This window comes from Symphalangus syndactylus, chromosome 1 (genome assembly GCF_028878055.3).
Source record: "Symphalangus syndactylus isolate Jambi chromosome 1, NHGRI_mSymSyn1-v2.1_pri, whole genome shotgun sequence".
NCBI classification, from domain to species: Eukaryota; Metazoa; Chordata; class Mammalia; order Primates; family Hylobatidae; genus Symphalangus; species Symphalangus syndactylus.
Genome location: NC_072423.2, coordinates 130,341,387 through 130,365,048, shown reverse-complemented (window position 1 = coordinate 130,365,048; position 23,662 = coordinate 130,341,387). Strand labels below are relative to the sequence as shown.

At 40.5% G+C, this 23,662-nt stretch overlaps 1 protein-coding gene across 11 annotated transcripts in view; it reads left to right on the top strand.

Moving 5' to 3' along the window:
* The window catches only part of TGFBR2 (transforming growth factor beta receptor 2), an 87,788-nt gene that overhangs the window by 38,845 nt on the left and 25,281 nt on the right, over window positions 1-23,662 (top strand). For 6 of the 11 annotated variants that reach the window (XM_055284797.2, XM_055284801.2, XM_055284808.2 and 3 more), the window contains one exon: window positions 4,919-5,109. The exons of 2 other annotated variants lie outside the window; for them this stretch is intronic. In XM_055284797.2, coding sequence (XP_055140772.1) covers window positions 4,919-5,109 — 191 coding nt within the window. Of the gene's footprint in view, window positions 1-4,918; window positions 5,110-16,182; window positions 16,291-23,662 lie in introns of all 11 variants that reach the window. 3 more of the 11 variants (XM_055284786.2, XM_055284781.2, XM_055284788.2) reach the window with 1 other exon arrangement.

The following is a 23,662-nucleotide window of genomic DNA, read 5'->3' as shown; positions in this document are numbered from 1 at the left end:
ATGAAAGGTTGGCTGTTGGAAAAGAAAACTACCAGCCAAAAATGGGGAATCTACTTGGAGAACCACAAAAGTAACCTATTTTTTTAGTCAGAAATCCTGGTTATATCATTCATATAACCATTGGGCTAGATATGACTTCTTTCTCTTGGCTCAGAACTACATATTTCTTTTTTTTTTTTTTTGAGATGGAGTCTTGCTTTGTCATTCAGGCTGGAGTGCAATGGCACAATCTTGGCTCACCGCAACCTCCACCTCCCAGGTTCAAGCGATGCTCTTGCCTCAGCCTTTCGAGTAGCTGGGATTACAGGTGCCCGCTACCACACCTGGCTAAGTTTTGTATTTTTAGTAGAGACGGGGTTTCACCATGTTGGCAAGGCTTGTCTCCAACTCCCGACCTCAGGTGATCCACTCGCCTCTGCTTCCCAAAGTGCTGGGATTACAGGCATGAGCTACCGTGCCCAACCAGAACTATATAGTTTTATCAGATCACATTTTCTCCTCTCTCTCTCTCTCTCTCTCTCTGTCTCACTCCCTCCAACTCATACACACGTCTCAAATAATAATTATACATACACAGTGGATACTCATGAATCATTTGATTAATTCATGGTTATAGATTGTGAGCATGAGCAAGAAATAAACAACCTTGATCTTTAGAAGAGTTGTAATTTTACAAAAGTACATAAATTCATTAATGAGATAGGACATTTTGCAGACTTATTCTGATGTTTTTAATTTGTTGGCCATTTTTAAAAAAGTAACTTATGTGGCTCCTGGCTAGTTGACAAACAAGAATATAAACCCAAATATCTCTCCCCCTTTTTTGGGAATGAGTCATTTGAGACCCCTAGACCATGTAAAGCTAGCCTTGATGATAGATCTGGAAACCTTACAAACTTCTGTACATACCAGAGGATGAACTGGTTTCTTAAGAACTGAAGGAATGTTAACAGCAAAGACTTGTCATGACTTACTTGCCAATATGATGTGATACCTGTCCATGTCCACTTCTAGGTAACGCTTTCAAAGAAAGGATTTGGACAAAGAATGTGTTCAGAGGAGAGGGACCAGTGTGGTTAGAGGCCTAGAAATCATGCTGTCTGAGGAATGGCCTGGGCAATTAGACATGGTTAGTACAGTGAAGAGAGATCATGGGTTCTGCTGAAGAAGTTGAAATGCTCTCAGGTAGAAAATATAATAAACATATTCCTCATAACTCTGAAGGGTAGAGGGAGGATCTGTAACATTTGCAAGCAGGCAGACTTGTGCTCAGCATAAGTTTGGACATTTTCACAATCATGGTTTCCCAACAGCAGAACAGGCTTCCTTTTCTGTAAGCACCAAGTGAAGTTCAGGAGAGGCTGGATGACCATATGTCAAATAGAATGCAGGAAAGATTGAGACACCAGACTAGATGGCCTCAAAGCTTCCTTCCGTGGTTTCTTAAATATCTACGGTGGTATGAACGCTTGCTTTTGCTACCCAGAAAGGCTCTTTTAATTAAGATTTTTGTTTTCCTGACCAGTAATACAAGCCTAAATCATTGAATGTGAATCAATCTCTCTAGAACAGAGGCTTTGCTAGCCTCAAAAAAATGTGAGCATGTCGAAGAGAGTAGGCTGTCTTTTCTGTGTCCCAGCTATAAAGGGTAAATACAATGAACATTATTTTGACCTGTGTTGGCCAAAGAAAATTCTCCTGTGAAGCCGGGGGTGTTGATAATGAGAAGGGGAAGTATAGGGTATGCTGTGGTGCCCTCCTTGATCCTCCTTCATGACCAAGGCACTCATTCCCTGGGAGTGTTGGCTGTTGAAGGATCACTGCTGAGCCTTCCCTCCAGTGATGGGAGCTGCCTCATTCACGTTGGACACTTTTCATGGGTAGCCATCATCCCATGGCTAATTGATGCAGAGAAACAAATTCCTGGTTATTTTGCCATAATGTGGGTCATCTTTGAAGGACCATCCCATTTTCAGAGTTTCCAAGACATTCACCGAGGCCTTTGCTGCAACCTGCATTATGGTTTAGCTTTTTCCTTCTGTGCAATACTGCTACCCTTAGTCCCTTACAGATGCATCTCCAAAAACCTCCTGCACAGAATTCTCACAGCCTCAAGGTCTGTTTCCAGGAAACCTAAACTAAGACAGAAGTCTATTGTAAAAATAGCCAGTGTGGAAACTGAAAGGCTCTACTATGATTGTAGATTTCAGTGTTGTTGTTTTTTTATCAATTTTAGTGTTTTTTCATTCATTCATTCATTCATTTAACTAATGTCAGTTGTGTGCCCATTCCATGTAAAATGCTTAAGCTATCTCCAAGGATAGAAATATTTTATAACCAAAATTATTATTATTATTATTTTTAAATTGAGAGAGAGTCTCCCACTGTTGCCCAGGCTGGAGTGCAATGGCATGATCTTGGCTCATTGAAACCTCCGCCTCCCAGGTTCATGCGATTCTCCTGCTTCAGCTTCCCGAGTAGCTGGGATTATAGGTGCACCCCACCATCACCTGGCTAATTTTTTGTATTTTTAGTAGAGATGGGGTTTCACTATGTTAGCCAGGCTGGTCTCGAACTCCTGACCTTGTGATCCGCCTGCCTCGGCCTCCGAAAGTGCTTCGATTACAGGCATGAGCCACTGCGCCCAGCCTCAAAAATTAATTTTATCATGTTGGTTCTTCTTTCAGTGGAAATTGACAACCTCTTCAGTGGCTCAGAGCAAATGTTGCAGGACAAAAAAAGAAGTCCATATTTACTTCTTTGTATTTACCTTTCCTATGCACAGCTGTATCCAAAAAGGGTTTGAAAAGTTAGCTGTGCCTGGCTATTACAGGAGTGAGTGGAGAAAGCAGTTAAGGGCTTCACCAGGTCTCAAGTATTACAGTTTTTTTCTCTCTGTGATTTTAGTTCTCTAAGTAGCTAAGAGGTAGAAAACCAGAGGCTCTGGAAGAGCTGTCCAATAATTATAGAGCAGCTTTCTTTCATGGCTCACAGTTCCTTCTTTGGCCTCTATAATCGTCACAAGGAAGAGAGACCATGCCTTTCCATGGGCACAGCATACCTTCATTTTATTACCAAAACCAAAAACAACCTACACACACACACACATACACACACACACACACAAAACTGTGGGGGCAGGGAGGAAGGTGGTGTTGTTCCATGACTACAGCTGATTTGAAGACTGCCCAGTAGCTTTGGGGTTAAAAATGGGTAGATTTCCAAATATACATCATTTGTTGTATGATCATGCCAACTTTCATTTAGTTTCATCTGGTGTCCTGATAGCTACCCTCAACCAATTATTCTGCTTGTCACTCTTCCTGTCACAGCAGGGACCAACTTAGCAAAGCCTTGCTCCTCTTGTGTCTTTCAGAATTCTAGTTTAAGAACCCTTGAGCCCCTTCACAAGCAGACACATGGACCTCCACTGGAGTCAACTCTGGGCTGCATGGATGTCAACACTGGCACCATTCCTGCCTGGGCTGTCCTAACCCATACCCTTGCCCTTATCCCTTTGTCAACATATTGTCCTTTAGTGTCCTTGATTTAAGCACTAAAAAGGTGGTATTGGTCAAAGTTGCTCTTTCTCTCATGGGGATGGCCCCACATCTTTTACAGGTGCAAGCTGTGTCTTAGCAGCTTCTTGCTTCTAGCCTGCCTTCCATTTTCCTTGCTGTGAACAGTGAGCCTTTGTGCATGGGGCAGGGAGGATTAGGGGAAAATTGGTGAGTGAGTACATGCATGCATTGGCTCATGTGTGCACTCAGAATCTTCATGGAAGATTACTCTAGTAAAACTGACTGGACCAAATTAGCCCTTCCTTCTGCTCCCTCTCTAGACAGAGAGAACGGGATTCAAGACAACAGGTATTTTGCATCTAAAAAGGACAGAGGTGAAAGGGAGGATGTCAGACTAACCTTGTTGGACAGTCATCCAAGATAGTATGTTCATGAGGGAGCAGAGGGAGGTAGATAGAGAGGTGATGCCCTTTTCCAAGACAGCCAAAGTGTTCTTTTGTTCAATTATAATAGTGGGCATTAATCATGTTGTTTAAAAATCTAATGTACACTGACAGCCAACTGAGCATTTCCTAGGGCCCAAGGAAAATGCTATGTGAGAAATTCTCTGAGCCCTGGGCTAAATTAGTCTTCAAATATGTGCTATGAAGGGATACTAAGTGTAAAAGTAGTTAGTTTATGACAGCATAAAATATTTCATCGAACTGTAAATGAAGAACACCCTGACATCCTTTTCCATTTCTTTTATTTGTTTTGTTTGTTTGTTTGTTTTTTCTGAATTGGTCCTTTCTGTAATTTGGGAAAGACTGTAGTTCTTTATCTGGGATGTTTCTTCCCGTTTTTCTCGGCAGAACCAGCTGTTGACAAGGAGTATACCCTTCACACGCAATGCTCTGGGGCCCAGCAAACAAAAAAAGAGAAACTGTGACTATTTCCCCAGGCATGCTCTTTGAAAACAGTATAGCTAGACAGGACAGATTTTGCCAGTTAAACTAGGGGTGTGATGTGAGGTTTGCATTAGGATAGAAGATTTAAAATTATCCTGAGTACCTAGGAATGTTCTTTTTTTCTGTGTCTTCCCCTTTAATGATTTAATTAAGACTTCAATTTGTAAAATTCTCCACCAGGACTGCCCCCATGGAACGCTGTCTGCTCGTTTATAATCACAAATGGGTTCCAAGAATAAACAAAGGAAAAACAGAAAAAAGTAGAAAAGCATAGGAGACTATAGGACAGCCTGTGAATACTGGAGAACAGGAACCAGCTGCCGTTGTTAGGAACAACTTCATGAAGGAAAAGTATTCCAGATTGCCTTTCTGTCTGGAGGCCATATTATTCATTTATTCTCTTTCTCTCTCTCCCTCTCCCCTCACTTCCAATGAATCTCTGCACTCTAGGAGAAAGAATGACGAGAACATAACACTAGAGACAGTTTGCCATGACCCCAAGCTCCCCTACCACGACTTTGTTCTGGAAGATGCTGCTTCTCCAAAGTGCATTATGAAGGAAAAAAAAAAGCCTGGTGAGACTTTCTTCATGTGTTCCTGTAGCTCTGATGAGTGCAATGACAACATCATCTTCTCAGAAGGTGAGTTTTCTTCTCTTAAGGGTGTGGGACCTGAGATCTGTGCCAATTTTTTGCATCCTTGGTCTGCAGTGTCATAGAGCACATTCCTCCTGTGGTGGATTCCATACAGTAGATTAGGAGCCCATTCAGCTGGTGGAAAGAGGGGCTTAGGGAGTAGCAGGATTTGTTCTGGTTCTCATCAAATATGGTTGACTGGGGCAAACATTATTATTTGTGTTTGACAAATAGTTTCTTTCACCTAGAGCAGTGGTGAGAAAAGTGCAGCCCCTTGAGCAGCCTGCATCAGTATCACCTGGGAACCTGTTATAAATGCAGATTCTCAGGCCCCACTAAATCAGAAACATAGGTGGTGAATCCCAGCTATCTATATTTTAACAAGCCCTCCCAGTAATTCTGTGCAGCTAAAATTTGGTAACCGTTGTTCTAAAGATTTGGATGGGGTTGTTTAATCTTAGAGGAGGACTTTCTTTATAACTGATGTCGTTTCTTGTACATAGTCCCAGGATTTGTCTTTAGGGTACTTGTCATCGATCCCATTTGAGAGAAACATTGAAATACAGAGAGGAAATAATAAGCCAAAGTTTACTCCTAGAGCCAGGAGAAGAGTAGATTAGATACTAGCCTCCATCTTTGAAGTTCAGCGTTTACTCAGCTTGAAAGGAAGGCATACACTATTCCCTCAATTTTTAATAAAAAGAGTATTCAGTGGTTTTTAATTACAAAAGTAGTATATGCTCATCATTAAAATTTCAAACAATCCAACAGTGTGTGAAAATTAAAAATGGAAGTACATGTCCCTCCTCCCCTCACACCCAATGCAACAGATCATCTGTATTGACAATGTATTAGATGCACACGTCTCTATCATTCATTCATATTATCTCCCACTCCGTCCTCTCTCCCAATCTCTCCCTCTCTTCCTTTCTCTTTCCCTCCTTTCATCCATCTGTCCATCCTTCCATCCACCCATCCATCTTTCAGTGCAACTATTTGATCATACTATAAATATTATTTTGCAACACTTTTTTATACCCAACCACTTTTACAATTCCTTCTAAACAAGAAAGAACACGTAGATATACTGTACATCTTTTAATTTAGTCTCGAATTTCATATTATCTCCCATGATGGATCTTATCATGTCCCTGTTGATGGATTGTCTTCAGTTTTTCCACTTAATGCTACATTGAATATCTTTGTAAAAATATCTCATGCATTTGTGCTAATATTTCTGCAAGGCAGACTGCCAGAAGTGAAATTTCTAGATTAGAATTATGTGTATTTTAAATTTGAATAAGCACTACTAAACTATTCTCCTCCTGAAAAGGATGTAAGCATATGGATTTCTGTGTACCTTCTCCAACACCGGGGATGGATAAGTCTTTTAATTTTACCAATGTGATAGTGTAAAAGTTAGTTTAGTCAACAACAGGTCTGATTTAATTAAAAAATCTTTTTGAAATACAAGTGCTGACTCTACACCCTATCTCTGCGGCCATGTGCATTCCACCTGCGAGAAGGGATGTGTCCTCATGTTTCGTGTTTGGTGCTCAGTAGCACTGCAGATCCAGCTTGTTCTCTTCCTGTGTCCTTCACCTACTGCCATTCTCCCTATCTTCCTGTCCAACATCCCCCAGGCCAATTTCTCCGTGAACTGAAGGCAGGCATGCACATCTTGTCAGGGCAACGCTTGCCAGATTACTCTTCCTTCCTATGTTCTCATCCTATAAATGACGCATTTCTCGCCTTTTCTTTTCTGTTTTTTTGTTTTTTGTTTTTTTTTGATGCAGTCTCACTCTGTCGCCCATGCTGGAGTAAAATGGCGCGATCTTGGCTCACTGCAACCTCTGCCTCCCAGGTTCAAGTGATCCTCCTGCCTCAGCCTCCTGAGTAGGTGGGACTGCAGGAGTGTGCCATCATACCCAGCTAATCTTTGTATTTTTAGTAGAGACGGGTTTCACCATGTTGGTCAGGCTGGTCTCGAACTCCTGACCTCAGGTGAACGACCTGCCTTGGCCTCCCAAAGTGCTAGAATTACAGGCATGAACCACTGTGCTCGGCCTCATGTTCTTTATGTGATTTGAGTTAGGGGGGAAATCTAAATAGTTTAATCACATGAAACATGGTAACACCTGATATTCTGACTTACCAGGTCAGCTTTCTTCAAGTAGTTTTAAAAGAAGGCCTAGGCTAAGCCAAAGGAATTAATCTCTGATAGTAGAATACCCAGGCATGTTTACTAGCATTGAAGAAACTTTTCTCTCCTTCTGTATACTGGCTTGTCTACATTAGACAAGTTTATTTCCTCCAAAAGGACAAAAGTTGATAAATGGCCTGCAAGTTGGATCTACATTTTATCACTGAATATCTTTGTCAAAATATATCATGCATTTTATATTTTGCTATGAGCCTTTCAGATATTAATGACTTCCATTTTCAGAGTATTTCAACTCAAGTGATCATCATGGGCATCCCTCATATTTTTCCTCTTACTTATTCTCAGACTTTCTTATGAAGTGAGATAATAAGCATAAAGACAATTTCTCACTGTACAGTACAGGAAGCCTTTCACAGCTGATGACTCAAATGTCTGGGTGATTTCAGAGTCTTCTAAAATGCTCCACGAGGTAGGGAGTGTCTGCTTTTTAACCATCTCTCTTCTGTGTGGTGGGATACTTCTTCCACCTAAAACAGCAGACATTAGGAGCAACATTTTATATTCTGTTTCTCCCCTTATTGCCACCATCTCTTCTTTATATTGAGGAATGAAAACTTTTTTTTTTTTTTTTTTGAAACAGAATCTCACTCTGTCACCCAGGCTGGAGTGCAACAGCACACTCTTGGCTCACTGCAACCTCTGCCTCCTGGATTCAAGCAATTCTCCTGCCTCAGCCTCTCGAGTAGCTGGGATTACAGGCATCTGCCACCATGCCCGACTAATTTTTGTGTTTTTAGTAGAGACGGGGTTTCACCATGTTGGTCAGGCTGGTCTCAAACTCTTGACCTCAAATGATCCACCTGCCTCAGCCTCCCAAAGTGCTGGGATTACAGGCATGAGCCACCGCACCCGGCCAGAATGAAAACTCTTAATGTTGATTTCTCTACTCCAAGTCCAACAAGGTGGTGAACGCAAAAGCTATGAAGTGCATTGTGGCTGTATTATTAGTAGTACAGTACTCTTGCTGGCAAGTTCCTGATCTGCGGCTACACAATGGATGATAATTATGTACATCTATCTTTTTTAATATGTAAGAAAAAAAAGTTGAGCCACAAGATCTTAAGTATGGATCTTTATTTCTAGTGCTACTATTAATGATAGTTAATATTCAGAGAAAACATACTGTCGCTGTGCAGGGAGCTCAGCGCTTTCCAAACATGACCTCATTTAATCTCATAGCCATCCCATGCAAGTGGGCACTGTTAGTATCCCTATTTATGCATGAGAAAACCAGGCTTAGAGAAATTTAACACTTTGTCTACCATCAAACAATTAGTAAGTATCAAAGCTAGGATTTATAATGGGATATGTAAGGCACTAAAACCTGTGAAGGTTTTCCTTTTTTCCTTTTTTAATTCTTTCCTTTTTTCCTCTTTTTATTTCCTTCTTTCTCTTTATATCTCTATATGTTTCCAAACATAATATATGTACAAGATAAAAAATTCAAATGCTAGACAAATTCAAACATCTAGACTAAATGGTGCAGGGATTTAACATTTGTTCCTTTTGTTGTCGTTGTAAATGAGGCTTGGTTGTCTGTAGAGGCAGAGGAACACAGTAACATCTTGACATCAGAGACTGGTGTCATAGATGCCCGTTCCTCAGAGGACTGAGATCATGGTTCTTAGAATGAAAGAGTTAAAGAAACCTTGCTGTTTTTTTCTCTGAACCGGGTACCTACCCTTAACCCTGGAATCCCTCAGTGGGGCCTAGCGCCAGTTCCCCTGCCTCTGTACAGTGACCAAGGGCAGGCAGGAGTCGAGAAACAACTAGAATGGGGCTGGGGTCTGCACTGCACAACTGTTCTGTCACATTCATGCTTCCCTCCCAGTCTCTGAAGATTCCCTTCTGCCAAAACATTTTGTGTAGAATTCTAAGGAAATCAGAATCTATCCCTGTACTAACCAACATATAAAATTCCAATTAGAAGAGAAGTTGTTTGGATTGGTCATGATGGATGGCCTGGTGACAGCTGTCAGTCAGATGAGACCTGATGGGCACCAGTACTGAAGGCAGCAGCACAGGAGGTAGGAGAGGAAGGAATCCTGAGCAAATAGCCACGTTGTTTACTTGCCAATGACATCCCCACTTTGCAAAGACATGATATGGTTATTGATCTCTCACTGAACCTGTAAGAATCAAACACAACAACTCAGTTTTATTCATTTCATAAATGGTTTCCAAGTGCAGTGAGACATTTAATTTGTGGAACACTGAGCGAAGAGGTGATTTCTGCTGGTTTAGGTAAGAGTGAAACAGTCTAGTGTAATACTCAAGAATGAGCCAGATCTCCTGGATTTAAGGCTTATTCTACAGCTTATTAGCTCTGCTATGTCGGGCCAGTGACTTGACATCTCCATGCTTCAGTCTCTTCATCTGTAAAATGGAAATACAAAGCGAGTGGGAAGTGTTGTGAGGATTGAGTAGATTAGTGCATATAAAGTGCTGGCAACATTGCCTGACATGTCACTGTCTGTTAGCTGTTAGCAGTAGTTGGGCTTTTTATAGAGGGCTGGTGACTTGTGCTTGTCTGAATGCAGGAAACCAGGCCTATGTAGCCTTAGGTCTGTCCTAACACTGAGATTTTGTAGTTGAGTGCTGACTGTGGTGCATAAACTGAGCATTCGGATACCTACATATCACACCACAAGGTTTTGGAGGGGCTCACTCTGCTTTAATCCCTGTTTCATCCAGTTTCTCTTTTTCTCCACATGCCTTCACAGAGGCAAGGGGAGCATGCTGAGTCTAGAATTTCTAATCAAAGCTAACCACATCCCTGGCATTGTTGGATAATATTACAAATTAGGCACGTTGTTCCTGTTTTGACTCAGAATCACAGCAGGAAGCAGCTAAATAAAACTGAAACAACTCACAAGTGCCTTTCACTTAAGTGATTAGGGTAATCGCAGTTCTGTACTTGCCAAAGGGATTCATTCCCTCTTCATTTTTTCCATGGAAAGCTTGCTTTGGGCCACAAGGCCTTCTCTTTGAATGACTGCGCCATTATTGGCCAAGTAGTGCTGATAAATGGTACCTGTGGGTTGTTGTGGGATTTAAGGAGATGATGCTTGGGAGCGCCCAGCACAGTAGGTGGCACACAGTAGGTGTATCCTTTCTTACTCCTTCTTCCTCTAATTAAGGAGAACACTCTACACCAAGACACATACCTCTTCTGAATAGTATAAAACATTGCTACTGAAAGTATCTAGACCAGCAGCAGCAGGATCACCAGGGAGCTTATTAGAACTGCACAACCTTGGGTCCTCCGGGGCCTATTGCATCAGCATCTGCCTTTAACAAGGCCCTCAGTGATTTGTTTGCACACTGAAGTGTGAGAAGCACTGGTGTGAACTCACCAGGTAGGGATGGAACCAGAGATGGAGGTCTTATTAACTTCATGCCAGTAACTCCCTGAGCTAATGGGCCCATGAGGAATAAATTTGGTCTAAAGCCTGGTCATTTGGAAATGCGCTAAATATACTTTACTCAGTCAGCTTGTGTAACAGAACTCTCCAGTGGCATGTGGGTCTTTTTCAGCAGTGACAATAAAGTTTATTTTTTAAATATATTCCACAAACGTTGTTCTGGTGTGGATCTTAATGTGGAGAAAATCAGACACCTTTTCAGTAAGCATTTCTTTTGTTTCTATGACCATGTTCATGTTAGTTTATTGTATTTGTATTAGTTTATCTGTGGGACTGTCCCTTAATATTTCCCAAAGCAAGAAGATATTTGTGAATGTTTTCAAGATGCATTGTACAAGATACTGTTTTGAATTTGATCTGTGGAGGAGATGTTTGGTGGCCTTGGAAATCCTTGGAGAGTAATAGTCTGGTGCTAAGAAGAGTTGGCCTGAATCAGTTCATTCCTGGGTTGTTTGCTAAGATTATCTGCTGAAGGTGGGTACATGGAAAACAAGATGGTAAGCCAAGGAGGATGAAGGGAGGCATGCCTCTGGACCACTTCCAGCTCCCAAATGACTGGATCTTGGCCATCCTGCTTTTCCTGCTAACTTAGAACTGAACTGCTTATTCTAGAAAATGAGAGGCACTGGGGCCATGTAGGAAAGGGATAGCATTGGACCCAAGTCCTAGACTTTCAGTAGTTTGTTTGCAGGACCAGGGTCCCACCCCTTTTCCAATTGAAATGTAGGCAAGGTGGCGGCAAGCCCATGGCCTAGGCTGTGGGAACTCATAGAACAACCATAGTGATGATCACTGCCTTGGATTGCAGCCTACTCTGAATGTGCGCACCTGTGCTAACTACTTTCAGGTGTGTTGTCTTGTTTCGTAGACTCATTACATTTTTATGATGAAGTGAAACCCGTGAATTGGCTCCTCCAGACTTTTCATTTTAATGACAAAAAAATGGGTCTCCAAAGAGGAGCTGGGATTTTCCAAGATCTCATCGTTTGTTCCTCACTTTTTATCCATAGGAGAATCATAGAAGAACCAGATAATCTTGTCTCTTATAGAAAGAATACCCTTACCCTTCCACATTCCCGTGGTGGTGGTGTGTTTGCTTTTTTATCAGTCTTAACCCACGGGAGGCTGCACACCTTACATAAGAGGCTACCTGTTCTGTTTGCCAAACAGCAGCCCAAACCCATCACTCAGCATGTCCTTGGCAAGAAGCACAACCTCAGGCTGACACTATTTCCATGTCCATGAGAAATGATGTGTATAAACAGTGGCCAGTAAGATGCTCATCTGTTGGGAAGACAACAGAGGGCAGGGCTGAGAGCATGGCTTCCCTGCTGATTACCTGTGTTCAGATCCCAGCTCAGCTGTGTATAAGCTCTTGGTTCTTGGGAAAACTATTTGTTTTCCTCTCTGAAAAATGGGAGTAGAAATAATGAATACTTTTAATAGGATTATTTTGAGGATAAATGTATTTATTTATGTAGAGAACTTGGCACAGCACCTGGCACAGCATGAGCACTTAATGAATTTTGACTGTAAATAGTTATTACTGTTCCACTAGATTCAAATTTCTTATCTTTGGCTTTAGCCGGATGAGTGAGGAGATTTGTACCAACGTCATATATTCTCCTCTTCCCTGAAAATTCCTCCACCTGAGTCCTATTGAGGTGCTCTCCATTATAAGGAGTCCTGTGAATCAAAGTGGTATGTTTACTGTAAAGAATGTGGAGGATGCGGTTCACTGCATGGTATTGTTATCTTCATGAGGAAGCCAGGAGACATTTATTTTGGCTCTCTGTTTTAGAAAGGTGTTCTCCTCATGAGGACCTGTTTGCCTCTGATCTTAAGGACACTTTGAAGCATACCGAGCAGGGGTCTGCAAACTTCTTTGATAAAGGGCAAGATAGTAAATATTTTCAGCTTTGCAGGGCAGAGTCTCTGTCGCAGCTACTCAACTCTTCTGTGGTAGCAGCCACAGACAGTGTGTAAGTGATTGGACGTGGCTGTGTTCCAGGACAACTTCACTTACAAAAACAGGGCTCAGGCCAGCCCCTGATAGAGATGTTCATGGTTTTTGTGTTTCTCTCTCAAATGCTAGCTACCAGAAAAGCTTAGAGTCAAATCTGAATCATGCTTCTAGCAAATATGCACCTACACATTAAGTATACTAATATCACTCTTGCTTACCAGTTTTTACCCTGTTTTCTCACATTTATATTCCATTTGTCATAATTATAGCTCCTATCTTGACTTTATCTTCTTTCACTGTGTTTTTGTTGTTGTTGTTGTTGTTTTGGGGAATGGGATAGGACTGTAAGTAAATAAGTCAATTATATCTTGCTAGCTTAGAAACCAGGACTTGAGAAACCACTTCTGACTCAAAGTTCAATCTATGTGGTTAAATAGGGAAGCAGACCATAAGATGTACGCCCAGTGGTGCACGTTGCTGACTCGCAAGCTATGTACAGGCTTTAGCAGTTAGTGTGGTGATGTGTGCCCTCTAACCTGAGATGTTGAGAGAGGGGCAGAGAAGAGGATTTCTTATAGCCACAAAGTTTCATTCCATCCTCTCTCATTGTTGTAGCATTTCTTTTAAGTGAAAACAGCCTTTTTGGTTTGCAAGCCTAACTCTGGCAGGAAGACAAATTATTTTTTTACAGTATCAGACACGCGGTTTCCTGTCTATGTTTAACTTGCTAGCAGAACATCTCAGCCAGCTGGTTCCCTCTGGACCCATTGTGTCCTTAATGTCGTCGCTTTACGCCATCCACCAAGCCCACTCTGTGTACTGATCACATGCCTTGAGCATTTTGTTGACTTCCGTTGCTTTCTGAGTAAGGGAAGTCTTAGAAATGCTGCCCTCTTTCTCCCAAATCTCATTTTGTGTTTGTTCAGCTCCAACACCAGGGACCTGGCTTCTTGGGGAAATGATTAGTTCTTGCATGTAAGAAATGAAAAGAGTAAATGGTGTTTTGGTAGCTCTGGGGGATTTTAGGTATGCTGCCTTGGAACTGTGCACTCACGCCTCAAAATAGCTGGCTTTCCAGCTGTGCATTTTTGTTTCAAAAGAAACAAATCAGATTTACTTTCTGGTCTAAATGCAGAAGAAAAAATAAGTGTGGAAATATGGTTGAGAAAAGTTGTTAGAAGAGGAAGAAAATTATGGATTAAAGTTGCTAGTCTCATTCCTGAGAAGAGAAATCACTTATTTGAGGTGATGACTCAGAGCTGAAGCAGCCTTTGGTTGTGAACCAGCCTTGGTTGTGAACCAGCCTTGGTTAGAAAGCACACTTGGAATTCATCAATATGGCCCTATGTCTGGCCAAGGAAATAATAAACATTTTGCATGCTAGAGGACACTGTGACTCAGTTGAAGGAAGCTTAGAATGTATTTGAACTGAATTAAGGCAAAAGCAACTCGCTTTTCAAGATTTTTTTTTCTCCTAAGTAGCAAAGTAAACAAAGCTGCACTGAGGCCAGATGTGGTTTCTGGTTGTGAATATTTGTACTCTAGAACCTCATTCTGGTATGAATCAGCAGAGTGGAATCCAGTATGGACACAGGCTGTCTCAAATTCCATCCACTGGATATGAGTGGCCAAGAAAGCAATCGGACCCATACTGCTGGTGCTGTAGCAAGGTTCTGGTGGTTCCTCTGCAGCCTCAGGTCTCTCCCACTGCGGCCTCCATGTGTTCCATAAACTCCACACCCATGAGTAATGGCAAGAAGGGTCCACTGAGACCTTTTGTTGCTTTGCAAGTGTCTCAGTGTCCCACCGGGGAAAAAAAGGCTCAGGGAGGTAGCTAACCACTGTGAAATTGACTTTTATTTCCACCCACGTATACTCCAGAGTCTGTATTCACCACCATTTGGACATCTGGATGACTTGCCTTTGGAAAGTCTTTTTTTACTCTAAATTGCTCCTGCATGTTACCTGTTGTGGAAAATATCAATTTTGCCATTACAAATTATACTTTTTTTTTTAAAAAAGTTAACTTTTAGAGAAATAATTTATATTTGCTTATCTACTTTTAAAAATATACATTATATATGCCTTTTGTTGCCTAATTAGAGGGTACAGTTGGTTCCAATGTCAAGAACAATTTATCTGAAATTTAGTCATTAAAATTATTTCCATGTCTTTCATTTTCCAGGCCCCATCCTATTCAAAATACCTATTTCTTCCACCAGGCTGATGTAGTCATGCTTAGCCTTGGCTGCACACTGGAAACACCTGAGGAGCTTTAAAAACTACTCATTAACTGGGTCTTACTCCTGCAGTTTCTGACTTAATTGGTCTGGGGCCTGGTATCAGGTATTATTTTTTAATTCTTCAAGATATTTTAATATGCAGCCAACATTGGGAACCACTGGACTCAAGACAGTTTGTTCTGCCAAATCTTTTTATATTTTTCATCACGTTCCCCCCGTAACCTGGAAAGGGACGGTAACAATTAAAGAATGGCAACTACCACAGGAAGGAGCCAAAATTCTGCCTTCGAAGGTTAGAAGAGGAGAAAAACCAACCTGTTTTACCCCATCCATGGAGGAATAACAAGACTCTTTAAGAGGGAATATTATTTTGTTTTCTACAACAATTTACAAGCAATTGCTTTAGAACAAGGTCAAGGGTCTCACTGGCAATAGGCATCTTAGCTTTTAAAACTGATTAAATTATACATTAAAGGAAAGCACATTTTAAACCTTAATGTGTCCAAAAGGTTGGATGGCAAGGTTTGGGTGCCAGTGCCTTGGCAGAGACAAGGCAGGGACCAGGGAGGCTGTTTGCATGATTTTAGGAGGTGAGAAACTCAGGTGGGAAGGAATTGCAGAAGCCTGTGGTTCACCTGGAAAGCCAGAGAGAGAGAGAGAGAGAGGATGTATTTTGGTGACCTAATAGATATTGTGAATAATGAATATGCTTTTCCAAAGCGATCTGGTCTCCCTGTTGGAGAGTATCCCGAAATAACTTAAGAAATGTACCTTGCTTTCAGGTTTCCTGAGAATATGAGGGCCCCTAGACAGAGTACAAGGTGTAATTCAGCCAGCCAGCCAGAAAAAGAATTAAAGAATCAAGGCAGATGTGGGGATCCTAACAAAACCTAAGCTTTTAGTAGTCAGAAGACTGTAATAACACAGAAAAGAAAATGAAAAAAAAAAATCTTGCTCCAAAGAACATATATCAAGTGTGGAAACTCTCTTTGTGGAGGGACAGATGTGTCATCATTTCCTGGACAAAGCCTGGTACCTTGTAGGCACCCTCCTAATGTTGGTTGCCCTCCTTTTAAAGTCAGAGCAAGAGAAGTAGCAGGAATCTATATCCTAAGGAGGAAGATAAAGGGTGAAAAGCACAGTGGAAGGGATGCCTAAAAGAGCAAAGGCTGAATCAGGGTTTTAATGACCTGAAATGACCAATTTTCTAAAACTTGACAGGTAGATGTAAAATCAGACATATAGGTTCAAACAATCAGTTGCAAAGGAGCACTTATCAAAGCACTGGCTGGGAATCTGCTCATGTGATGAAGACCCCAGGGTTTAGAGGTGAGTTAAGGTCATTCTGAAATCAGGATGATCTGGCTGAAAGAATCGAAACAAAACAGAAAGAACAAGCCATCAAGAGCCTTAAACTCCACTCGGTGGAAGAGGAGGTGAGAGTCCTGCTGTAATCTTTGCTACACAGATTATATTCCAAGTATTATATCTGTGTCTATCAGAACACATGATGAAGAATCTTAAATAGCAAGTGTGGATAGATCACTTTATCCTTAGAAAAAAGGTCCTGGCATTTATTGGGTGCTATATGCTAGGCAGGCTGATTTTAGGGTCTGATAAATATGTCAGACTTTAGAGTCTCATAAATATATCTCTTGAAAAGTAACCGAAGAAAACATGGCTGTTCAACCTGAAAATGAAATGATTTAGGGGATATGAGTTTAATATCCAGCAGGAGTTTGATAGTTCTCATCCCATAGAAAATGGATTCATTTTGTTGCTTTTCGCTTTAGAGAACAGCAGAAGGACCAGTAATAGAAGTACACAGAGGCTACATTTGACTTAATGTAAAGAATAATTTTAAACATATCCCAATATTTAGACTTTATCCCAGTATATCTGCAGTTAGAAATATTGTGATTTGATTATGGAATGATAACAAAGGAATGGTGTCCTTCTACCATAACATTTTCAAGCAGAGGTTTTACCTCTACCTCTCATGGGTATTCTAGAAAGAGGTTATCATACTGGATTACAATACATGCAAGGCTTTTCCATCTGGGAGAGAGATAAGAAGGAAATAATACAAAGGAGACTGTGCCGTGGGATAGGAGAGGTGGAGAATAGCTTTGTTCTGAAATATGTGCAGTTGGAATAAAACAACCACATTGATTGGAGAGAAGACTTCTTTCATCATTTGGGGAAAAAATACTCTCAAAATATATCCAGAATGTCAAACAGTGCTGTCAATAGCTAGAAGTTAAATTAAATCCTTCATTGCTAGTGAGCTTACTGTCCTTTTGTTGTTTAATTGAAATGACTTTTTATTGTTTGCCTAAATTGGTGTGCTTTTTACTAGGATGATGGATGGGGAAGCATATCTCATTCTACACTCCTCCACCAGTTAATTGACTAGAAAATTATCATGGAGCATTTTCTCATTGGCTAGTGCTGAATACAACTGTACCAGAGCTTTGCAAACATTTCCACTAAGAAATTTTTTGTAGGAGGAAAGCATCTCTATGGCAGAGTACCAAAGAACTTTACTTTATTTTTGCTAAACTCTTTAGCAAGAATAACATTTACCTCTGAAACCTGAATGTGTAAATGAATCACTGAGAGAACTTTTAAATGCAGATTCTGATTCAGTTAGTTGAGGACGGCGCTAAGACTCTGCATTTCCAGTAAGTTGCCAGGGGACGCTGATGGCTGCTGGTCTGCGGGCACACTTAGAATAACGAGGTGACAAGTTATTCTTTATGTAACATGCCAACAAAATTTTTAAAGGTGCAGAAAATGATGGCAAGATCTTTGAACTCTGCAGTATGAAGCATATATGTGAGTGCTTAGCTTTCACTCTCTTTCTGTGTGTGTGTGTGTATATAGATACTCAGACACAGATACATTCACATATATACATCTAAATATATATACAGTACAGTCCATATTCAGATTTCCTCAAGGTTATGGGTCTATTGTTTAAATTCAGAATCCAGTCAAGGACAACACATTAAAATTGATTGTTTTGCCTCTGCAGTGTGTTTTTTTGGTTTTCATGACATTGACTGTGATTTGAATAGGTCAGACCATTTCGTTTACTTTATAAAGGCACTTTGTAGATTTGTCTGATGATTTGATTAATTCAGATTAAACATTTTTATAAAGATTCTGGTGTTTTTATTGTAGGAAATTTTTTTAAAACAGTAGTTCTGCAAAAAAACAAGGTTTTCCATTTATATTCAGTCATGTTAGTAGCAAGACGACTACAGATGCATACTTGGATGATAAAACAAGTTTAAAAGCTCAAGAAAATGATAACTATAAAAGCCAGGAATAGTGATTCCTTTTTAGAGGAAGGGAGGGATCTCTGATTGAGTTGAGGAACATGAACAGACTTCTGGGGTGGCCAGCAAAATTATATTTTCTGACCTGACCAGTGGTTACAAGAGTGTTGATCTTATAGTAATTCACTAAGCCAGACACTTGTTTTATGCACTTTTCTACATCTGTGTTTTATTTTGGAATGAATTCTTTTTCACAAGAGAGAAATCAGAGTAATTTCTCTAATTTTGAAAGACATGCCGTGCTCTTGGGCTAAGTATATTATTTTAAATACCTTTAGGAGAAAGGAAAGAGGAAGAGAGGGCTAACTTTTTTTTTGGGCGGCGGGGGTGGGGCGGGGGGAGATGGTCTCCTTCTGTTGCCCAGGCTAAAATGCAGTGGCACCATTATAGCTCACTGCAGTCTTGAATTTCTGGGCTCGTGATCCTCCTGCCTCAGCCTTTTAAGTAGCTCAGATTACATGCCCACACCACCACATCCAGCTAATTTCTTTTTTTTATACAGACAGGGTCTCAGTATATTGCCCAGGCTGGTCTCAAACTCCTGAGCTCAAGTGATCCTCCCATCTCAGCCTCACAAAGTGCTGGGATTATAGGTGTGAGCCACCATGTCTGCCCCCCATTTTTTTTTTAATCATCTGAGTGGCTTCAAAGCTTTTGTTCTTTCCATACCACCAAGCTATCTCCTTAACAATGAACTCTGAGATCCATTTAATAATTCTGAAAATTTCCAGTCACTTTTGTCACTCATAGAGGCCAGACTTAGTTGCAAATAAGGAGCCATTTGCAAATGTCAGAGTCTTGTTACATAAATATTTTTTTTAAAGACAAATGTCAAATTCTTTTTTTTTCTGTCTTCCAAAGATAAATGTTAGTATGCCATAAAAAAATGCAAACTGGCAGAAAACCTCAAGGGGAAATCCTGTGGTATACTTTCCTTTGGAGTGATTGAAAAGTAAACAATTTGTCTTATAACTTGAGTATGCATGTGCGCACGCACATGCACATGTGCGTGCGCATGCACACACGTTGCTCTCAGCCTCTTTTATGTCCTTTGTTATGCCGACACTAGTTCCTAAAAGGAACTTAAAACTGAACCTAATTCAGTATTTTAAATAAAAGTCACTTGATTAAAAAAATAAAAACGTTCAATTAAGGCCAACTTGGTAAATAAAATCATATGTGGATCAGTTAATGTGTCTTGATAAAAAGCAAATCAACATAGCTGAATTTGGGAGATAGGCTCCTACTTTAATATTTGAAGTAGTTTGGCAATTCCTCCACGCGATAAAGGAGTTTAGGGCAAAAATTTAGTGGGATACTAATTTATCCGAGCAATAGAAAGGGACACGGATGACAGTTTTTCGCACACCTTGGTGTATTAGTACACTAATGAGCCTCAGATGCCAAGAGAGATTCTTGTGAAGCTGGCAGTGAAGCTCTAACCACAAGGATGTTCACATGCCAGCATGTTCACCTAATGCAACTGGCTGAGATCCAGAGAAGGAAACTGTGCTAAAGAGAGATAGCTGAGGGGAAGGAAGAACTTCCTGTCTCAAGTCATGTTAATTATAACATTAAAATGACAGCATTCATTTATTGAGTACTTACTAGGAACAACTTTTACTTAACAGGAATACTTATTTACTAAGTAGACAAAAATGTTGTAGAAGCAACCAAGTTTCAGTATCCTCCTCTGTAAAATGGGGGTAAGAGAATCTAAAAGTAGATCATATTTACAAAATAAATTGCCCAGTGCCTAACCCAACAAAGCACATCGTATATGAGTTATCTTTCTTATTGTTACAAGATTTCGAAGGAGGGCTTCTCCTCATTCTCCACTGGGGAGCCCCCTTCCCACTCCACAGAAGCTCCGACAGCATCCGCAGTTGTCCATGTGCAGCACAACAAATCAAGCCAGGCAGATCTCCCACAGGCACTAGTTACCAACTTCCTAGAGAAACCCATCAATCTCCAAATCCCTGCTCTAGCAAGTCTTGGAGAAGAGACTAGAGCCCAAATGCCTTCACTCTGCCAAGGGAGCTTCCCTTTTTGTGTGTCTGTGCCACGGACTTCTTGAAGTAGGGAAGCCTGTGGACCCCTTCTCACTGTGATGTTTTTTAAATGCATAAAATAGAACACGGAGTATTTCAAGAAAACCAATTACATTGAAATACAATGATCAAATATTTTAAAAATGAATTTGTGTTATAGTAATATATATTTCTATAATAATGCTTTAAATAACAATAGCAGCAGATCTAAACAATTGAAATGTTTAAAGGATGAGTGTAAATCACATGCTGAGATGTCTGCAACAACAAACTCATAGGTACAGCTAATACTAGGAAATATTAATTTTTAATTAAAGGTTAGAGAAAATAAAAAAGATGCAATTTTTGCCCATTCAAATTCACAGACCCACTGAACTCTATTTATCGAACCCAGGCTAAAAATGTTTACTATTACAGCCTCATTTTTTTATGGGCCTTGGATAAATTCCACCCTTATTTTTAATGCCCTTCAGAGCTATATCTAGTTCAATGTCATTACTATTCATGGAAGGTCCCAATAGTGCGACAATTATGTTTTGAGCTCTGCTAAGGTCTAGGCCATGAGAATAGGCACCGAGAAAAGAAAAAGATTTGGGGGTTCTCCTTCACATAAAACTTTTTATTTTCTGGCAGGAAAAAGATGCATATTTACAGAGACACTACTAAACTGTGGTTCTTAGTTCAGAACAAAGGAATATAATCCCCATACCCAAAATATACTCCTTTAGACACATTATACAAGAATTGCCAATGTCACTTGGTGGATGGCTGTAAAATCACTTAGTCCAGGCTACACTAAAGAAAAACACTTTATCAAATTGAGAGCTTACATAAAGTCATTCTTCCCCTCCCCCCCACCCCCACCCCCCACTCCTGCCCGCACAAACACAGGGTCTTGCTCTGTTACCCAGGCTGGAATGCAGTGGCAGGATCATAGTGTGCTGCAGCCTTGAACTCCTGCCTCAAGTAAAGTAATCCTCCTGCCTCAGCCACCCTAATAGCTGGGACTGCAGGAAGCACCACAGTGCCTGGCTAATTTTTTTTTTTTTTTTTTTAAGTTTGTGTAGAGAGAGTCTCACTATGTTGCCCAGGCTGGTCTCGAACTCCTAGGCTCAAGTGATCCTCCCGCCAAAGTGCTAGGATTTCAGGCATGAGCCACCACACCCAGCCCAAGGTCATTGTCATTCTTAGTTCGCTGTCACCAATATGAAGTTTAGAGATCAGGTATGGAGTTGAGATCAGAAGTCTCACCAATCAGGCAGTGCTCATTGTAAATACCAGCTTTGCTGTTGCCTAAATTTATCATCTTGGAAAATTACTTAAACTGTCTGATCTTTAGCTTTCCTATTTGTAAAATGGGGTTTATAATAATAGCAGTTTCTACCTCATAGGGCTTTTCTATCAATTAAACTTAAATATTCTATAAAATCCTTAGCAGACATCCAGGAACTTAGTAAGTGTTCAGTTTATGAGTTTCTCTGTGACTGCCGGCTGATGAAAAGAAACATTTCCTGTTGGTCTCCGACTAAAGGAGATGCTGGCTTGTACCTACACCAACAGCTGTTGGGTTTTCTAGTAGCAACCCAAGGGTTAATACTGCCGGAGGGTGTGGGTGGCTCCTGTTTAGATAAAGCCACATCCCAAAGCTTCCTTCCAGCCCTGGTTGCTATTGTTGGAGTTTTTCACCACCTCTTTGAAGTTTCAAGATTGACAGATGTTATTCAAGAATTCCTCCCCCTCAAATTTTGTAAGTGTAAGTTTTCTAAAGAAATAACAGGAAATTTTAGGAGAAAGTAAAACTTTGGTTTCTGACATTGAACTGGGGATTTCTAGAATCTTCTTCAGTCAGTGGCACACATAAACTTAAGGGGATTTCTGTTTTTGTGTTTCCTTTAGGCTAAAAAGGAATTGAAATTAGCAAATACAACTGTTTTTATAGATAGTTAGGAATTATAAAATTATCCATGATGAATCAACATTTCATTTGGACGTTTTAGTGAATTAAGGACACAGCTAAGTAATTATGCAGTTAATATTTAAATTTTTTCAAATTGTATTTCTCATATGTGAAAAAAAAATTGACTACATATTCACATTTGGCCAAAGTGAAGTCTCTCCAGATTCTGCCAATGAGGTTATGAAAATAACACCTCTAGAACAGGGGTCGGCAAAGTTTTTCTGTGAAGGGCCAGATAGTAAATATTTTAGGCTTTCTGGGCCAGATCAGATCTCTGTTGCAGGAACCTCTTAGTTTTATTGTTTTTTAAACAACTCTTTAAAAATGGGGGGGAGTCATTCTTAGGTCATAGGACTATACAAAAGCAGGCCATGGGCTCTTGAGCCATAGTTTGTCAAACCTTGCTGTAAAATATAAAAAATTTGAGAAGTATCATTCCACATAAGTAATCATTCAGCTTCTAAAATAAACGTTTGTTGAATACCGTAAATTGCCCCATTCTGCCCCAGGCGCTGGGTATATCATGGTGATCAAAACAGATCTGGCCACTACCCTGCTTTGTCAGGAGAGAAGCAATCAGATAATCAAGTGGATTTGTGATTATAAGACATTCCGTGTAGTTATAGACACAGAGAATGGAGACAAGTGGGTACTTCAAGCAAACACATTCATTGGATACCACATATAATAGAGGTGGAGTTTCAGGGAGGGAGCATTGTGGAAGTGGTAAGTCTAAGTGGAAATGCCGACTGCTGCATCGGCTGTTGTGTTTGAACATTAGTTCATCTGCCCCCTTATTTTTGTTCTCCAAGTTTATACTTTGCTGGACAACAGGACAATCCATACATCTCCACAAGAGCATCTTTTTTTTCTTTTGCATTCAAATCGTTCTGTAATTGCTTTGTCCCACCCCATTTCTGCCCTACTCTTGCCTGTTCTTTGTCCCAATCCAAGCCTCCCAGTGTAAGAATTTGTTTTTAAGAGTCAATCACCAAATTTTCTCACTTTCCCTATACTTTTAAAATGCATTCATGTATCTTTCCAAAAAATGGTAGTTTTTTTCCTCTTGGTTACTGGAATTCCGATATCTTGGGGTTACTTCTCTGGTTACTAAACCCAAGATTTTCATCTAGAATATATAGTCAGTGGAAGTTGGCATTTCCATTCAGACTTAGCTTAAGAACAAATAATTATATTACACATAAACCTTAAAAATTGGTATGTAGGCTGGGCGCGGTGGCTCACGCTTGTAATCCCAGCACTTTGGGAGGCCGAGGCGGGCAGATCACGAGGTCAGGAGATCGAGACCACGGTGAAACCCCGTCTCTACTAAAACTACAAAAAATTAG